The sequence below is a fragment of the Adelges cooleyi genome, unplaced genomic scaffold (assembly GCF_023614345.1).
Source record: "Adelges cooleyi isolate 19-005CV unplaced genomic scaffold, UGA_ACOO_1.1 ACOO_flye_CR_arks_rails_tigmint_CR_PRNA_8, whole genome shotgun sequence".
Classification (NCBI taxonomy): domain Eukaryota; kingdom Metazoa; phylum Arthropoda; class Insecta; order Hemiptera; family Adelgidae; genus Adelges; species Adelges cooleyi.
The window spans coordinates 4,135,157-4,153,752 of NW_026096513.1; the positions used below are offsets into that span (position 1 = coordinate 4,135,157).

Here is an 18,596-nt window from a genome sequence, read left to right on the forward strand (position 1 = left end):
GTGAATATGTGTTACATTTTAATATTAGATAAGACAGTTGCTAATTTATTGTATTGACCTAAGTTAAGTTTCGTACATTTTAAAATACTAAATTAACTATGAAGAATTTTTGATATTTTGGTTTTACTTTTAAGTAACCTGACCGAATACAATTAATGAAGTATACCTAAAAATCGTATATTACTCCAATCTAGTATGACTATAATAGGAAAACCAATTGAGGAATCGCTTATGACAAAACAATCCAAAATTGATATCATGTATAATATCGGTTGTTGTATTTACTATAGTTTGTAATATGACCCATGGCGGAATTCTTTCATCATAATGGTTAAAAACCCCACTTCCCTTGGCTTTTTTTTTCTTTAGAACAATACGAGTACAGGTTCGGTAACAAGGTTAACAACCATTTTATGTGTACAAAAGCGTTTTGGCACATAGGACACAACAATAACCAGCATCAAGGATTTCCGGTACTCGTCGACAATGATTTTTTTTTAAACACACCCCTTGACGTTGTGCCCTCATTACATCTACGACGTCGTGTGTATATCACGAGACAAACTCATTATGTCAAAAGCCCACTAGTAATACACAGAAAAGCGACCGTACTCGTTGAAACGAGCCCGCGTGACAAGATTCTACAAAGACTTCCAATAGCTAGAATGTGTAAATTGAGAACGCTGCGCGACTAAGCCGTTATGTATACAGGCAATATTATACAACTTGTTTCCATTATAGCTTCGTCGATTATTTGTACATCGCACGTGAAGGTATTATGTGTTAAGGTAATATTTTTGTATAGGTACAATTTAAGAACAATACAAAAATAGAATATTATTTTCTATTGCCCTTATGGACGAGAAATAAAATATAATAAATTAACATTAACGCTTTTGTTAAAAACTGTTAACAATTTATTGTTAAAAAAAAATAATCCTAAAATTAACAATATCGTGGTAAATAAATTATAACAATAATTACTGCGTACTAGTATTGTTTTCAGTCGTATTTCAAGTCAATAAATTACATATAGGTAACTAATTTCTAGTGTATAATACAATTAACGCAATCAATATTTTATTCTGATTGATTTATCACTATAGGCGGACGTCCGTGGATCATTGTGGACGTTTTTCTGGTCGATAGTTCTTCGGGAGTGTCTGAGATTTCCTCAAAGTCTGCCGGTCGGTATTTGACGCCCGAGCTGAATCTGGCTGGTACACTAATTCTGGGCTCCAACACCTTTTTTAGTTTCCGACAACCCATATTAATCAACGTGCCAAACACGAATATGCCGATCACCAGACCTATGACGATGATAAAATGTCTCAGTCGCGTTACATGCCCGTGACTGTGGTCGGCAGGCGCTTGGAACAATTCGTCACATTCGATATGCTCGTTCAACTGAGACACTAATATGCCGTCCAGTTCCTGAGGTTCGTGACATCTGTAACCAGAGGTGAACACAATTTTACTATAGCCATAATGAAAAATTAAAAATATTTATAGGAATTAAGAACCTCAAATTACAATTATTATCACTGAGCTCCTATCCGAAAAATTTGAATATATTAAAACATTTACCACCTTACAAAAACATCTCTGTTAGAAACACTTAACTGTAGTTATCGTCTATAAAAAGTTACAATATAATAATAATAATAATAATAATAATTAGACCCATAATTTACGATATGCAATTATAATTTGAAAATTGAATCACATAAAGCGAAATTAATTTTTTTTGAAAATCAAAACTAAATTATGATATTTTAGAATAAAAAAATGTTTTTATTATATAAAAAACGGAAACATACTAATTCATGGGGAGGGGGGCGTTACAATAAAATAATATTCTGTATTTGTTTGTCACATGTGGGATATTTGAAAAGTCATGTAGCCACTCAGTCATATAAAAGCCAAACAATCGAAAAATGCCCCGATTTAAAATATAGTTATTTGAAACCGATTATAAAAATTAAAGAACATAATTTTCTCAGTCTATGTTTTTATTTAATATAAAGAAACATTTTTGAATATCTTATAATTTTAAAGCTAATACTTAATTTTTTATTAAATAATTAAAATACTGGCATTATAAGAAAACATAAAGTTAATCTATTGTACTTAAAAGCTAATAAATAAATGCATAAAAAATGCATTTTTTAATATAACTTTTGTATGTTGTAACGCCTTTTTCAATATTATACTGTTGACTATAAATTAATTAGGATGAACGTACACAATATTTTATTATGAATTAAATAAAACTTACGGATGAATACACAAATGCTAACAATTCATGTGCCATTAAAAGTAAAGTAGTGTAAGTAATTTTTTTCACGAAAATTGAGATAATTGGTAAATGCTATAGATTACCAAACATTCAGTTTAAATGTTGTTTTTGAGTCTTGAAAATTTGCATTACAAATAAACTAATGTATAAATAAAAGTATATTACGTAGAAAAGTAGTTTAAAAATAATACTAAAAGAAAAACGAAAAGAAATTAAACTTGAAAAATAAAGTCGTTGATGTTCATTAATTTTCTTTTTCCGGTTTAGCTAGAACTTTAACGTGTTTTCCATGTTTTTTAATTGAATTTCTTTAAGTAAAATAAATAGTAGAATGTTTTTGTATTGTTCTAAGTCGTGATTTACTGCTTACCGATAGTAAAGGAGCGTTTCCGGAATTTCTTTAAATGTTTCATTAACATAATTTGCCATCCAAGAGAGTCTGCAGTCGCATGTCCACGGATTACTCTTGGCGTCAAAAATGTCCAATTTTCCCCACGGATATAATTTTGAGTCTATATTGCCAAGTTTGTTGTTGTTCAAGAAAAGCTATGAACAATAATCGAAACATTTCAAACACGGATGCTTACTGCTTGTACATGTTTCCTATACATACTTGTCTCAATGACCACCACTGTTGTATCGATTGATTCCTAAACGCATCGTAGTGTATATAAACAAGATTAGGGTTGTGAGACATGTGTAAAGTTATGAGTCTGGGCAGAGGTGCGAAAGTTCCACTGTCGATTTGTGACAGTTTTGGCATGCCACTTATGATGAGCTGCTGTAGTTTTTGGAAACCGACGAACGACTCGGCGTTTAAGTTACTAATTGGATTTGCGTTCAAATTCAGATAGGCCAAAGGCATGGCTCTAATTTCATTTGGCACGCTTTGAAAGTTGTTTCCGTTCAAATACAGTGTATTGACGTTCGAATGGGAGAATGATTCTGACGGAAAACCAGCGATACCTGTATTGGCTAAATCCAAGACCTAAACATTTATTAATATATATATTTAAATTTTGAATTATAAAAAAACCCGTTTAACATATAAATACTAATACATAAACACATACCTGAAGATTGCATAAATTGCTTATTGCAAATTCTGTGTTTTGGTCAATTACTTTGAACGGGTTGTTGTTTAACTCGAGTACTTCTAATTGGGTTAAATGTTCAAAAAAATCCGGTCTCAGTGTATGAATGTTGTTATGGCCTAGTCTTAAAGTTTTAAGCCGCACCGGTTTTATTTCTTGGCCGTTAGAACTTTTTGGATGGCATATTATTGCTGGCCGTAGTTCGTCACCTAAACATTTAAATTTGAAACAGTATTTAACTATTACGTATAAGTAAGTGCATTGCGTACAATTAAAAATGCTCAAACCTTAACCTATTTCTTTTTATTAGTAACTATACATATTTACGTAATATATTCATATAATAAACCGTACAATTTTCGAATGAGTAAGGACCGCAATTATGAAGACATGTAATTATTATCGTTTTACCAGAATAAAAGTAATACAACGTCAAAACCGCATATGACCACTATATTATTGTTTTTGTTGTTTTTCATTTACACATAGGACAGTATATTAAGTGCATATATGTCCGATATGCAAGTGTAATTATCGTAATTTATGTACCTCGCAGGTAATAAACAATTTAAAACCGGTCAAGTGTATACCGGTGTCTGGAAGAGTGCTTAGTAACTAACACCTACCTACCAAATATAGACATTTTTTATTTAAATAAAAAATAACTTTAAACAATTTATTGTTCTTAATTTAGTTGGAACTTAGTATACTCACGGTTTAAATAATAATAAAGAAATAGTAATAGTTAACGGGTACAAAATAAAAATTAAAATAAGGGCTACCCAACTATACATGTATCTAAAGTCTAAACACTGATGTCGTTTCATTTAGATATAATTTGTCAATATTAACCATTAGACATGGATGTTAGAGTAGATATGACCGAGGTATAAAAAAACGCAAATTTTAAAATGTCTCTAAGAAATACGCCAAGATAATTATATTTGATTTGTATTGATTATTATTTATTAAAATGTAATAATATTTTAATGCGTTAATATTTGCTATACAATAATTTTGTTTTTTTAAAGGTACCGAAGGATTATATAGTATAGTTTATAAAGTATAAATCATACATACAAATAAATGATTGCATGTTTTACCCAATGGAACAGCAACTTCACATTATTTATTCTTATAGTTATTAAATTATATGATAGGCGGTAGCACGTATAGGATCTTAAGTCACGAAATATTTAGATAATGCTGCTGGAATTGCTAAACTATTGAAATAATTTAACTGTAATTGGGTAGTTCAAACAAACTTATTTCAATAGGGGCTGCTGCGCTGGCGAGAAATTTTACTTTAAGTCTCATATAGTCACATTCACATTAATAATACGTATACATAGGGTGGTATACTTCCTAGACTGTCTTCCTGTACCTAAGTTTGATAGCGTCTTATTGGTTGTTTGCCCGTATGGCTTCTTCGCCCACTTAGCAATCCTTAATTGAGTCTGATACCGTGAAGCTAATCAAGTTACACCACTATAATTTAACTTTACTGATCATTTCGATTTTCCGATAAACGTCTTCTGTCCTGTTGAACGTTCTACATCAACAATTTTGTAGTCGAAAAAGCACGATGGAATGTTTTTGTCATAAAATAAATGTATAACACAACATTTGTTTGTAATAGTTACTATTTAATACTTTAAATAGTACAATAGAGATTATATATTAATGTATAATATCAATATTGTGTTTTTTATAGGAGAGGGTGTGCTTTGTTATTAATAATTGATAACAAATGTGTGTAGAAATTCAAAATGGCATGGTATACATGACGTTAAAATCTGAAGAAATTTGTTGATTAGTTTATAATCTAATCACTGCGCAGAGTCAATAATAATAAGTCAAGACGACAATAACAAAATCCATAAAAGGTCATTCACATTATTAGGCGAAAAAAGGCTAAAAACGAAATAACAAATCTTTCGGGATTTTAGTATATTTATCTAATAATGAGCATTTAGATCATAGAATTTTTAAGTCCCCGGAGTCTGGACATAAAATTCTCATTAGGTGTATGCTAATTAGTAATCATATAGGTAAGATAATATCCAACGTTAAAAAAAAACTCAAACAATGTAAGCAATAGCCAAAAAGAAAGTAATGTATTCACGATGTCCCGACAATGTCTATATATTATAAATTATTATCTAGAATACATTATTTTTTAAAAGTTATCTCAACATATTGTTTAGAAAAATTCTATCACTATTTGTAAATAATAACAATAATAATAATAATATGTACTTTATACACATAGTACAGCTGATAAGTTTTTAAAAGATAATTTATATTTATTTATAATATTTTCGTAAGCTAAGTTTCTATTAGATTTGAGCATACGACATATTAAATAAATGGAATATATAATGCATGAAATAATTATTATCATAAATTGTAAGTTCAGTGTGTACTTCTTAGAGAAATGACGAGGGAAAAATTATATTGTACTTGTAACCTTCCAAAATAACTTATAAGAAGTTTCTAGTTTATACTGAAGATGACTCCTTGGTGATACTTATCAAGCGCACTTAAACTTTTTATAAATATTTTATACCTTTGAAGATTAACGCAACTAGAGGCAGACTGGAAAAGTTCAGCCCTTTAAATACTCTTAAAGCTCACTTAGAAATCAGAATTTTGGTAATTTTAAGAACGTTACTTGGTTGTTTGGTTGTTGACATGTTTGTTGTTTAGAAGGATTTGAACTTTTATAGCCCTCCCACCCCCTCCCAGTTACGCCAAAACCTTTATAATATTGTTTATAAAAAGAAACACGCGATGAAGGTTTGAGTTACCCTTTCCATCTTTAGTTACGTTATTGGTAATTGTCAAAGGCCTCTAGAGGAGGGGCAAATATCTATGAAGTTATGACTAATGACTTACTGGGCAGTGTGTTGTAACTGATATCTAATTCTTCGAGTGCCGGCAGACCACAGAACGCCAGGCGTTCGATCGACGTTAAGTTGTTGTACTTGAACGAAAGCTTTTGCAGCGACGTCATGGGTGGCATTTTGAAGATTCGTTGGAAATCGTTGTTGCTTAAGTCGATTTGTACGACCTGGTTGGCTTTGATGCCGTCGTCAAAGTACGCGTGGTACCCGATCCAGGATTCGATGGGGTATGGATGACTTTTACCGGCCATGTCTGCACAATCCAGTATAATGCCCGTTTCGTCCTCGCCCTTATTGTGATCAAAACACTTGACCCTATACAGAGCCGAGACCGTGGAAACGGCGGCAAGCAGCAAGAGTACCACCTTACGGATACCAGTGGTTGACTGCGACTGTAGTGTCATCGTGGAGCTGGACGGCCGGGTCAGGACACACAATCGAAAATAATTTAATAAGGTGATTCGATACGATCCACACAATATTATACCCGTGATCAATGCCAATGATCAATCGCCAACTGTTGATATCGTGTAGTACAATGGCAAGCCGACAAAGTTCTTTTCTGAAATCTACAAACTATAGACCGTCGAGTCCTCCTAGACGTCATGTGCGATACGGTTTTCATACTGAGTCGCGACAAAGAACGGGCGTGCACGTCAGTATGTTAAAATAATAATATCTTTCTATCCATGCATTTACACAATAGTACACAGAGTCAAGTATTGTTTATCACAAGGAGTACATATAGATAAGATAATGTGTAGGTACAGTCGTGATTCTCGAACAATGTTGTTGTCACACAGAGGTTTTATATGTAGATCAAAGCGCAGACGCTGATTTTTTTTAATATTAAAGAAAACAAAACCTTAAATCCACTCACTTATAGAACACTTATTAGGGGCCGGTACACAACAAACTTGGAGTACCCGTTTGTTGGAGGCGCACGTCTCGTTTTTGGTATACTAGAGAAATGCATGTTTCGTTTAACGCGCAATTACTATTTTGGTGTAAACATATTATGATTGTTGTTGACCGTTGTACTGCACCGTACTTACACCGTATAGGCACTCGATAGTAAGAACTACTTAATATATATACTATACAATTCTTTAGACGTCTTAGCGTTTTGCCATTTCGAAAACTTCCCTATCATTACGTAAATACTTTTAATACTTCGATTATTACTAACGTCTAATCTTAAACGCACGGACTAGTTAACTGATTTTGATTTTTAACGGCGTCTCGCTGTAGCACCTGTGTTTAAATGGATAGCCTTGTACGAGCTCCAAGGTCACTGCTGATCGCCGTATAATTATAATAATTATTTAATGTTTGTCCGAGAGGCCAGCTTATACACACACACTTTCCCAGACTCCATCTGTTAACCATTTTATATTTTTAAGAAAATTATAATACATAGGCTAGTATTATTGCCCAGGCAGTTAGATTGACCATATTATCACTTATAACTATTAATTGTCGTGACGTTATTTTATTCTTGCCGTGGTTGTATAATATGCTGATTTTACAATGTTCAATTTGTATATTAAAACAGTTTATTTGAGTAAATTTACTTAAAACAAAATACGACGGTAACAACCGTCCAAAATCTAGACACAGCATCTGATAAACATGTAACATTTCGACGTGTAATAATACTAATTGTGTATGAAAGGTGCGTCGAAATCATAACACAAATGTAATGTATTTTGAAATTGTGAAAATATTATAATATACTATGAGAACGGAATTAATCAAGTGCAGTATATTTCGTTTCAAGTGAACAATAAACAAAAACTATCAAAGCCATTTTTTATTTTTAGTGCAATTTATAAACGTGAGTGTACAATATCAATTATTAATATAATAATGTATTGGTCGAGTATATTGTGTATCGATAATACATGCTCTCAAAATGCACTTTAACCCGTACACAATGAGTACACGCATGTCAATGGAATTTGTATTACGAAATAAAAATATACCAGTATAACACTGTCCCACAAACTCTTACTTTATTGCAGTTGACTTCAAGGTTACAGCGTCTCTACGAAAAAGGAATAGTTTTAAATGATATTTGTTATTAATTGAACGTTTTCAAGTTTTTGTATTTTAGATAACATCATAATTTGTATAAACAATGGTCAACACGAGAGTTACAATGACAAATAGTCATTGTAGCAAATCACTAATGATTTGTTTAAATATATTATTATGTTTAACAAGATTCTTTTAAACGTCTAAGTACCATTTCACGTTGTGTATATTAATTAATATTATTATTATATTTCTTATTATGTTAAGTTGTCACGCAATCCTTATCGTATTATCAAAGTAAATACTAAACTTAAGTAAGTTACTTAAATAGATTTAAATGATAGCTAGAAAATAGAGTACATAACAAAATATATCTTGCGCAGATGTTGTTATTTTTTCTAAGTAAATATAGTTTTTAATATTTTCTGTGCATCTTGCTGCTACCTACTCATAACTCTTACAACAAAATCGTCTTTTTAACTTTTAAGTACAATATAGATCACTATACCCGTTATAAGAATTAAAATAAAAAACTGGTAGTAAATTAAATTGACAAGCGTTAATCACTTAACTTGAAAATAATAAGTTTATGTTTTATATTGAAAAGCGTATACAGTTAATTATTTTTAAACACATGTTTGCCACATTGTTATGTATAAGTAAACCTAAATTTTATCAGTCATACATATAATAAACAATACATTTAGTCGCGAAATCTTATTTATACATTTTGGAATAAATAAAATATAATTTGCTTAGGAGTTACAATGAAATCCCACAATTATACGTGTATATGATTTTATGATTACAGTTTAAACACTTTTATAATATGTATTTCATGAACCAAATACTTAGATCTTGCCTAGTTCATTGAACATTAAAATTGATAACCAGTTTGTAAAAAATAAATAGTTAAATAATAATAATAATAGTATCTACAACGCATCCAAGATATATATATATATATATATTTATAAACATTATTAAACTGCCCCTCCCGTTAACGCAAGCTGGATCCGCGCCTGTAAATGGTTATAACTTATAACTTATAACTTTAGAAGTAATTATTTAAAACTGGTTATCAACCAGTCATAATATTTTCATCAAATCATTCCTTTTAAATAGTTAAATAAATAATATATTTGACTTTTAAAAGTTAACCTACTTAAACATTAAAACTATTTTTGAAGATTTTTAAATCTTAACTGTATTACTACTATATTAATAGTACCAAATCTGCACTAGATATTTTAAAAACCTTTTGTGTTAAAACAATTATTTATTTACTTATATATATTTATTTTATCGTCAAGTTGATTACAATACTTGTGAGAAAATAAAAGTTGATACTAATTATAAATTTAGACACTAGAACACTAAACGTTATAGGTAAGTGTAATACTTTGAAAGTACTATCTTAAAAAATGTAAAGGCGCAATTTTTTTTTGTCGCTTGTTAGTCTCGTGTATTTTTTTGTACAGCCTGATTGTGAAATAGTAGATCAACTCCACAATACTCAAAACGCTACCGCCAAGGCATAAACCAAATATTCCTCCTATTGAAGCTGTAATCATTATATGAGCATATAAACGTATTTAATAGATTAGAATTTCATATTTATTGCATTCGTTTTGTTTAATAATATATACTTACCAACTAGTGTATCCCACGTAACCATAGCTTCTCTTCTATATTTTATGCATGATATGTCTTGAAAAACAATTCTAAGAACACTATAATTGTTTGGTATTTCAGGGCTAAAACAAATAAGTGAAGTGTATGAAGGAACAGTGGAAACCGCAAATTAAAAAATGTATAGGTATTAGAAGTGAGACCACAAATATTTGAATTTTCACAAAAACCGTTATTCTTTATAGTAAAAAAAAAAGTCTTATTAATTCTCTTTAAATTACACTTTCCAATCTTTAATTGACTATAAATATTTAGGAACTAATATAAACAGTACAAATAATATGCATTATGAGATAAAGTTTAGATTTTTAGCAGCTAATAAAGGTTATTTTGCGCTAGGAAAATGATTTAAGTCAAAGTTACTATCTATAAGATCAAAATTAGCCCTTCACTCAAACTACCTACGACCAGTTCTATCCTATGGATGCGAAACGTGGTCGGTTACGAAGGGCGATGAAGAGAAATTGTTGACATTCGAAAGAAAAATACTGTGATGTATCTATGGTCCTATCATGGAGAATGGAGAATTTTATCAATTGTACCTAAACTCTAAAGCTCAATATCAAGTAATTTATAAGAGGCAAACGTTTGGAATTGGCAGGACATGTGTGAAGATTCAATGGTATAATAAAAGAAATAATGACAGGCACTATCAATGGTAAAAGACCTAGAGGACGACCTAAGCAGAGGTAGATAGACATAGTTATATCAGACGTCGAAAAATGTGCACCAGGATTAAGAAGGCCCAGAATGGGTTATAGAAGCTAGAGAAGAAAGAAGAATAATATTTTTTTTAGGTACAGCTTGTAGATGTTGAGGTAGTCTTTTTTGGTATTACTGTATGAACCAAAAACAATGTTATTGCATTTAAATACATACAAGTTAAGCTTTTTCTCATAATTTTCAAATAAAGTATAATTTTGTAAACCTTCCAATACATAGTTCTTTAAAGAATAAAATAGGTTTATAAAAATAAAAAAATACTGTAAGATTTTAATAATTTTAAAAGTATGTTGATCAACTCAATCTAACTTCTCTATCATTTTTAACTTAATAAAATTAAGTTTTCGAAAAAAAAAATTGGAAAACTTTTTACTATCGCAGAATTCTACATGTATGCAAAATTCTTACTCAAACTGAAAGACAAGGGGATTAAAATACATTTTTTTAATTAATGAATATTTCTCTAACAATTTGAAACAAATTTACAGGAATCTAACATAAAAAAATTAAAATCTATGTTAGATTTATATTACTTAAATTTAAAATATTTGCTAAAAAATTTAGCACTGAAAAAAAAATCTATAAAATTCCAAAAATACAAATAATTTGAGTTTTTTTAATTTCATTAATTTTCTTGTTTGGTATTGTTTTTAAACAATTTTTTTTGTACTACAATAATATTTTGATATTTGTTTATTAATACTGCATTATATAAAGATTTAAAAATAGTATCACTTATCGTGTTTTTTGTAAATCTTGATTCTCGTAGTCCTATTCACAGCAAATAGTATATAGTATATATATAGTCTATATTCTATAACTATACTAACTACACTTTTTATTTTGTCAGTACTGGTCAGTACTATGAAGTATACTTAATACACATTTACTTTATACCATACAATACATGTTAATTTATATGCTCTATCTCATTATGCCTCGACCCCACTGGACTGGCTTTTTTTTACTTGTATATAAATTTAATTTGAGTAATAACTAATATTCGTAATATTTAAAGAAAAATTTTAATAATTTTATGTCTTGCAATACCTATAACTTGTAGTTAACATTCTGTAAGAAGTTTATTAAATTATTTTAATAATTTACTTGGCTTTACAAGTATTTTTTAACACTTATTAGATTTATATATACCTTAGTAATATAGATGGTAAGATATAAACAATTTGTACAACAATCAAAAGCACACATCATACCTAATCGTATAATTGTGTGTCGGCTGTCGTGCTATAGAAGATGTCATAGTGTAGATCACTTCTGAACATTCAGGTAGGCACCTCGAACAAATGGATTCTGAATTCTCATTGGCGTTATCTGGTAGCAAATTACTGAATACAACTGTACAAATTAAGCATATTTAACTACAAGTATGCATTATTATAAAACAATTATTTTCCATAAATAATAATTGAAAACACACAAATATTTATTATTATTAACTATATTATTAGATATAATAATATTAAATAAACTACTATGTTTTAATATAGGAATTTACCATTTGGTAATAACTTTTCTTAGCATATTATTTACATTTATAACCTTAGACTTGAATATAGTAGAAATATTTATATAGTTTATGAGTTACATAGAATAATTATTATTTTCATGGAATGGTTTGAACAAGAAGTGATAACGACATCGGAAAGTAAATCAAGGAAATGGATGATACGTTCATGTTTACTATTTTGGTAGCATTAAAAAGAAAAGCTCAACAGGGTTTTGCAACATCTAAACAACGTCCGAACATCAAGATTACTATGGAAATATAGAATAACTGTAAGTTGCCATTTTTAAATATATTGGTGAACAATAAAGAAGATGATGGCACAAAAGATGAATGTGCATTTGGAAGGCAGTTTACAAAGAAGCAACACATACAGATAAATATTTAAACATTTAGTCACACCATTGTCTAAAATAAAAAATTGGAATTTTTCATACTCTTTCCATGCAAGTGGTACGTATAGCGATCGAAGAAGAAAAACAACACCTGAATCAAACAATATACGCAAACGAATAAAGCATGTCCACATTAGACAATGCAATAAATAAATTACTAATAAAACACAGCAGATATTCACTGAGAGTCAACACCAAGAAGTTGTCCCAAAGGCTTATTAGTTATACCTTACGTAAAAACGGTAACGGGTCGCATATCAAGGAACACAAAGAAGCATAAGATGAGAATAAATTGTCTTCTGTATTGAAACTAATGAAATTTGTCTGGAGCTCAAAGAATGCTGCACCAAAATTACAAACACCAAAGGTTTATGAGATCCATTGAACAGAGAACGACGGGAAAGGATAAGTCAGCAGCGGTGTTAAATGACAAACAAAACGGCGACAACAACTAACAAGAAAAGAATAGTGGGGGGTAGAATACGCATCGGCATTTATAAACTACGGCACATCGCTTTAGTCTACTGGCAGGCGGCAGCAGCGGATCAAACAACAAGTAACAAGCACGCAACACCGTCCTGAAGATGGAAGATGAAGGCTTCGGAAATATTGACAAGGTCAATTTGTAAATATAGGTGTAACTGTAAACAATGTAAATATTTTAAACCCTATACAAACTTCAACCAATTAATAATAACAGTTTTTTTTTAACCAAGTCATGTACATAATCTTTGGCTAGGGTTAGTGCGAGGTTCCACTATTTATAATTAAAGGTAATATCGACTAAGTATACTTACTTGAATTTTGGTGCAAACATTTGGCGTGTGTTAGATTACACATGATCGAAGAGTTGAGGTCAATCGGATAAATGAATGGTATACAGTTACAAAATTGTCGTATTATATTAATACGACACTCGGTGATACACTGTTGATAATCATACTCATTTAATGTTAACAGTCTTGACTAGAAACAGAAAATATTCATCGTTAACAAATTACTAATTTTTTTTTCAATTAGTTATTAGAAAAAATTATGATATCGAAATTTAAAAATCATCTACCTCGTCAGGGAATAAACAAAGCCTTTGCGAAAGCTTAAGCTTTCTAACATTATCCTCACTTTTAACATAATAAGGATTTATGGTAATTTTCATTCCGTTTCCTGGTTGTATGACTTCAGACAACAATGAAGTTTCCGGGAAAACGTCCGTCGAATGAAGTAATATCTATAAATTATTAAACCCACGCCAATGGAAGTGAAAAATTATATACATTTAGTATTATTCTCAAAAGTAAACTAACTCTGATTCCGAAGTACGGAGCTGTGGCTGAATAATAGTCTTCTGAATTAGTGTTTAAGACAACCGATAAACCGTCAGATCTGCCCGTGCCAGCGATATATTCAGGATTTAATTGATTTGGATCAATAAATCGGCTGAAAGTACATGGAAATCCAATTGATTTGTTGGAAAACGGAGTAATAAACAATTAGTAGTAACAATTATTCGTAAAGTTCCGGGAAATTTTACATTTTACTCTCAAAATCAATACAAACATTTTTAAACGTTTTTTTAATATATAAATTAATTAAAAAATATACACAGTTTAGAAAAACAAATCTATTTTTCTGTAAGATGAAGTAAAATTTCAATATTTTGACCGGACCTCTGCAATTATACTTTGAAAAAAAACTTGTCCAAGTTAAGAATTTGACTCTTTATTTTTTATTAATTTTTAATATATTAATTTTTAAGTTTTAACATACAAAATAGCTCTGCAACATCCTCTCCATTAGATTACCCTTGATTTACTTTAAAACGACACTAAGCCTTAGACGTGTAAAAGTACTTTAACGTAATTAATTTTATTAAAAAATAAAAATAGGTGGTTTTAAAAACAACGGGGGTAAAAAATAGTCACATTCCACAGTGAGCACTGGGCAGAACTACATTAAAAGACGTGGCCACAAATATATTTTCTCAAAATATTTTTAATATTAACTGTGTGGTTTTATTAATTTTTATACCACTAACGCATTTTTAGTAAAAACAATTTAAATAAAGATAAACATATTAAATTTGAGGTCTGTACAACATATATACTGGATAAACTATTTTATGTTGGACACTTATTTTCTTTTAAAATAATTACTAGTATTTCTTTTTGGAGACATTTTACAGATAAATGTCTATTGTTAGCGCTAATGATGGTAACATTTCAGCCGAAGTACTCTAGTTTATTACTTTTTGTGGTTAAGGTTTTTTTTTAAATATTTCATTATTTTATTTCTTTACTATATAAAACCACAAATGTTGCTTAATTGTTTTCTAGTTTAATTTCTAGTATAATAAACGACGATAAAGAATGTAATTTCTATTTTCCAAACAAGTTTAAATTGAAAACTCAGAACTTCAGTCGTAAGCTTAACTAAAACACATATGATTAAAAAAACGTTTTGAGAAAATATACTTTTGATCACTCTTAGTGTGGTTTTCCCCTCTGTTTATCCATCTGGCTATGGCATCAAAATAAACTGCCAAATGTTGTGCACATACACGTATCCAAAAATATTGGTAAGGAATAATTCAACCTTTGCAAACAGGGTAGTATTTGGGGATAATTCATTCATTTAAAGATAATCGATTAAATTTTAGCTGTCTTTCGATTCTACTTACTCTTTTCCATGAATGTTGTAATTAAAAGAGCAGCAGTGTCCGTCAAGGGACTTAGAAGGTCGAAACATTTTAGCACAGTCGGTTCTTAGACCATTCCATCCGCAATGAACCAACAGCTCTGAGCATGGCTGCGACACCTAACATGCAACCCCGGGTAATATTAGCTGTAATATCAATGGCCAAAATCATGTAAACACTAAATTCTACAATACCATGTACATGATGTCTTCAATTGTGCTATTAGGGTTGTTGAACTCTTTCAACACGCTTTGCTCTACGAATTGGTCACTGCCAGAGAACTCCACGTTGTGTCTAGTAATCAGTGTGATAATTTTTTGGAAATAGTTTTCGGTATCAGACCGGTTAATTTGGTATCTGGAACTGACGTAACGACGATGACAGTTGTGCGAGTTCTAATATTACTTTATTCTTATTAGTAACTTACAGTTTTTCGGACATTTCGTTCACGACGCTTTTTCTAACTCTATTCATGTTGCATAAAGTTACCGCAGGAAACGGTATTTTCCACGTTGGATAGCTGTAGGTCTCTACAGTCGTTATAGTGGGACTTCTTTGAAAACGATAGAGTAGAAGGTACGCCAACAGTCCGGCTACGCCCAACGAAAAGACTGTGACCATTGCCCAGAACACCCTACATTGAATTTTGATTCATCGAAACTATTACATAACGAAACTTTATTTGTTTACAAACAAACCGTTCAATTTTACTGAATTCATTGTTGGCCGTGTGGTGGAGTCCGTGTAAGGTAGTCACTTTGCAGTATTCTTGTAAGTGAGTTCTAAACCAATAATCGTCGGTCCATTTTTTACTTTTCTCTGAGCGACAATAAAACACCCATTGTATTTGTTGATTTTATTTAATATAACCGGACAAGTACAATTACAATTATATACCTAACATATTTAAAATTATAAACTCAAAACTATATAATACTTAGCGGAAACTTAACTAGATAAAAGAAAAAAAGCATTTATGTTGGCAGTACTAATACATCGGGGAAAATGACAATGGTGATGAGTGAAGTAAGAATTATGGAAGATAGCAGAGAATCAGGTTGAACGTAAAAGGACTTTAAAATTAATAAGAGACATAAATCAGGACAATTAATAGCGTGTCATTAATTGGAGAGAAGGACATATGTCTTGTTACTCAGTGAAAATCAAGATTGAATAGGTCATTAGTCGTGGGGGAGGGGATAGGGGATACGAAGAACATGAACGGCAAAACGAATGAAATGAAAAATGAATTCAATATTAAAAAATATCAGCGTCCCTGTTGAACTATTTGAGACTTGAGTTTACAATTTTTTATTATTGCTATGCTTAATATATTAGTAATTGTTAAAACATTGACTGTAAGTATAATATAGGTATTCGGTATGATTTTAACTTTTAAATTTTACACCAGTTAAAAATTTGATAGAAACCGCATCAGCAATTAAATAGTTAAATGAACGAATAAACAGAAAGTTATTTTAATCAGTGCGCGTGCATGAGTACCAAACACAGACTCGACTAGACATATCCAATCAAAAGAGGCACTTATCCTTTTAAAAATTATAACTATAACAATAGAAATCTTTTTTTTTTTAAATGACGGACTTTACTTGGTCGATGTTTCCGATATTCAGCCCATAAAGCGTGTTGTTTAGAGTACATGATGGTTACTTCACAAAAATAAAAAGTTTAACTATTTTTTTATAACATAAATACGCACTACTGTGGAATAAAGTACGGACATTGGTAGTGCTTACTTACTTGTGAGTTATGATTTATGAATTCAATGTTTGTATTAAAAAGTGAGTTTTCATCGATAACAAAAACAAATAAAGTTTGAGTGCTTATCAAATTGCATGTACATAATGATTATGTGTATTATTTGTATATATAATTATGATATCGCAAACAAATACATAAATTGCATACATCCGATAGTAGTAATATTTACACCTATTTTATATTTGTAACCACCTATTATATTTTAAAAGTATTTAATATTAGTGACATGTACTTACATACATGCAAAATACACGTCAATCAAGTACACGCAATCAGTTTATAAAAAAATAAATAACGTTTAAGTTAGTTTGAGTTCCTATGTCATATTGTGTTGAAAAATTAAATTTCAATAATAAAATAATATTATTTAAATTTATAGGCGATATACATACTTAGAAGAACGGGCAGGGCGGTTTTTCGCACTGCGAGTTTGGACATTTTACTCATGGGCGGCTTGTAAGGAATTATTAAGCATTTAGTTTCATGCAACTGTAGACATTTATAGTGATAAAAGAGCGGTGGGCCGATAACAAATTATTCCGTTATCCGAAAACTGCATTAAGAAAAAAAAAAATAATAAAGTTTCCTTGATTCCTTTAATTCCCTTGATAGGAATATAGTTTGAAACATTATTTTTTAAGTGTTTACTATTTGCCAAAATTAAACAAAAAATACAAAATATCAACTATTAATGAATTAAATTTTATAGTTAATTATATAGTAGAGAACTTAAATGTTTAAGTTCTAAAGAAAATTAAAAGTACTGAAAATTATTCCCTTATAACTTTAACTTATAACGGCTTATAACTTTTCTGTACTAACTTTCGAATTTCGAGATCTCAAGGTTTGTAAGTGTATATTATCATTGTTTTTTTTTCTATAATCATTATTATTATTTTTTTTAATTTTAAAATACCCAATGGGGGGGGGGATAAGTTTTATCCTCCTTTCTCCAAAAATAACGCACAATATTAAGATAATGACAACTTCCGGGAATACAGTGGAAAATACTGAAGTAAAATAATATGTATTTTGATATTGTAAGGAATAATCAATATATGGAAATGAAAATATTATATGTTAAAATCATAGACCTATAAAGAAATTTCTTGGTCAATATATTATATTATAATCTAAAGTATTTGTTGATGTTGAACACATTTTACTGGTTTATCGTATGCGGTATGACATAACATTATACTTAGTAGAGTGATTTTACAGTTAGAGTTACACAATATTGGGTTTGACACGTTAAACGTATGTTAAGTGTTAAAACATAGACATATATATTGATACAGAATGCTAGATTATTATACATCTATGATTGAACATAAGTACATTGTTATTAAGTTTATATTGTACTGTGTATATTATATTACATTCAATATGTTTAGATGTTGTGATATGACATTCAATTCGGATAACGCCATCTAGCGTAGAGTTGAGGT

General features: G+C 30.1%; 2 protein-coding genes across 5 annotated transcripts; both read right to left on the bottom strand.

Moving 5' to 3' along the window:
• Window positions 1–894: 894 nt before the first annotated feature.
• LOC126845838 (tsukushi-like) lies at window positions 895–7,503 on the bottom strand. The gene is made up of 6 exons (XM_050584772.1): window positions 6,787–7,503; window positions 6,292–6,710; window positions 3,373–3,602; window positions 2,913–3,287; window positions 2,670–2,845; window positions 895–1,450 (listed from the first exon to the last, which is right to left on the bottom strand). Exons 2-6 carry the CDS (start codon window positions 6,701–6,703, stop codon window positions 1,081–1,083), a joined length of 1,563 nt encoding a protein of 520 aa, XP_050440729.1. The 5' UTR covers window positions 6,704–6,710; window positions 6,787–7,503; the 3' UTR covers window positions 895–1,080.
• Window positions 7,504–9,670: 2,167 nt separating this feature from the next.
• On the bottom strand, window positions 9,671–17,587 carry LOC126845758 (sodium channel protein Nach-like). 4 transcript variants are annotated; one of them, XM_050584639.1, is made up of 11 exons: window positions 17,541–17,587; window positions 16,065–16,185; window positions 15,794–16,000; window positions 15,561–15,729; window positions 15,349–15,485; window positions 13,976–14,108; window positions 13,735–13,899; window positions 13,469–13,637; window positions 11,966–12,107; window positions 9,990–10,093; window positions 9,671–9,900 (listed from the first exon to the last, which is right to left on the bottom strand). In XM_050584639.1, the coding sequence occupies exons 1-11, from the start codon at window positions 17,584–17,586 to the stop codon at window positions 9,749–9,751; spliced, it is 1,545 nt and encodes a 514-aa protein (XP_050440596.1). In that variant the 5' UTR covers window position 17,587; the 3' UTR covers window positions 9,671–9,748. The 4 variants fall into 4 exon arrangements, with proteins under 4 accessions (XP_050440596.1, XP_050440597.1, XP_050440595.1 ...); XM_050584640.1 differs by lacking the exon at window positions 17,541–17,587 and adding an exon at window positions 17,128–17,176; XM_050584638.1 differs by lacking the exon at window positions 17,541–17,587 and adding an exon at window positions 16,977–17,112.
• Window positions 17,588–18,596: the final 1,009 nt, after the last annotated feature.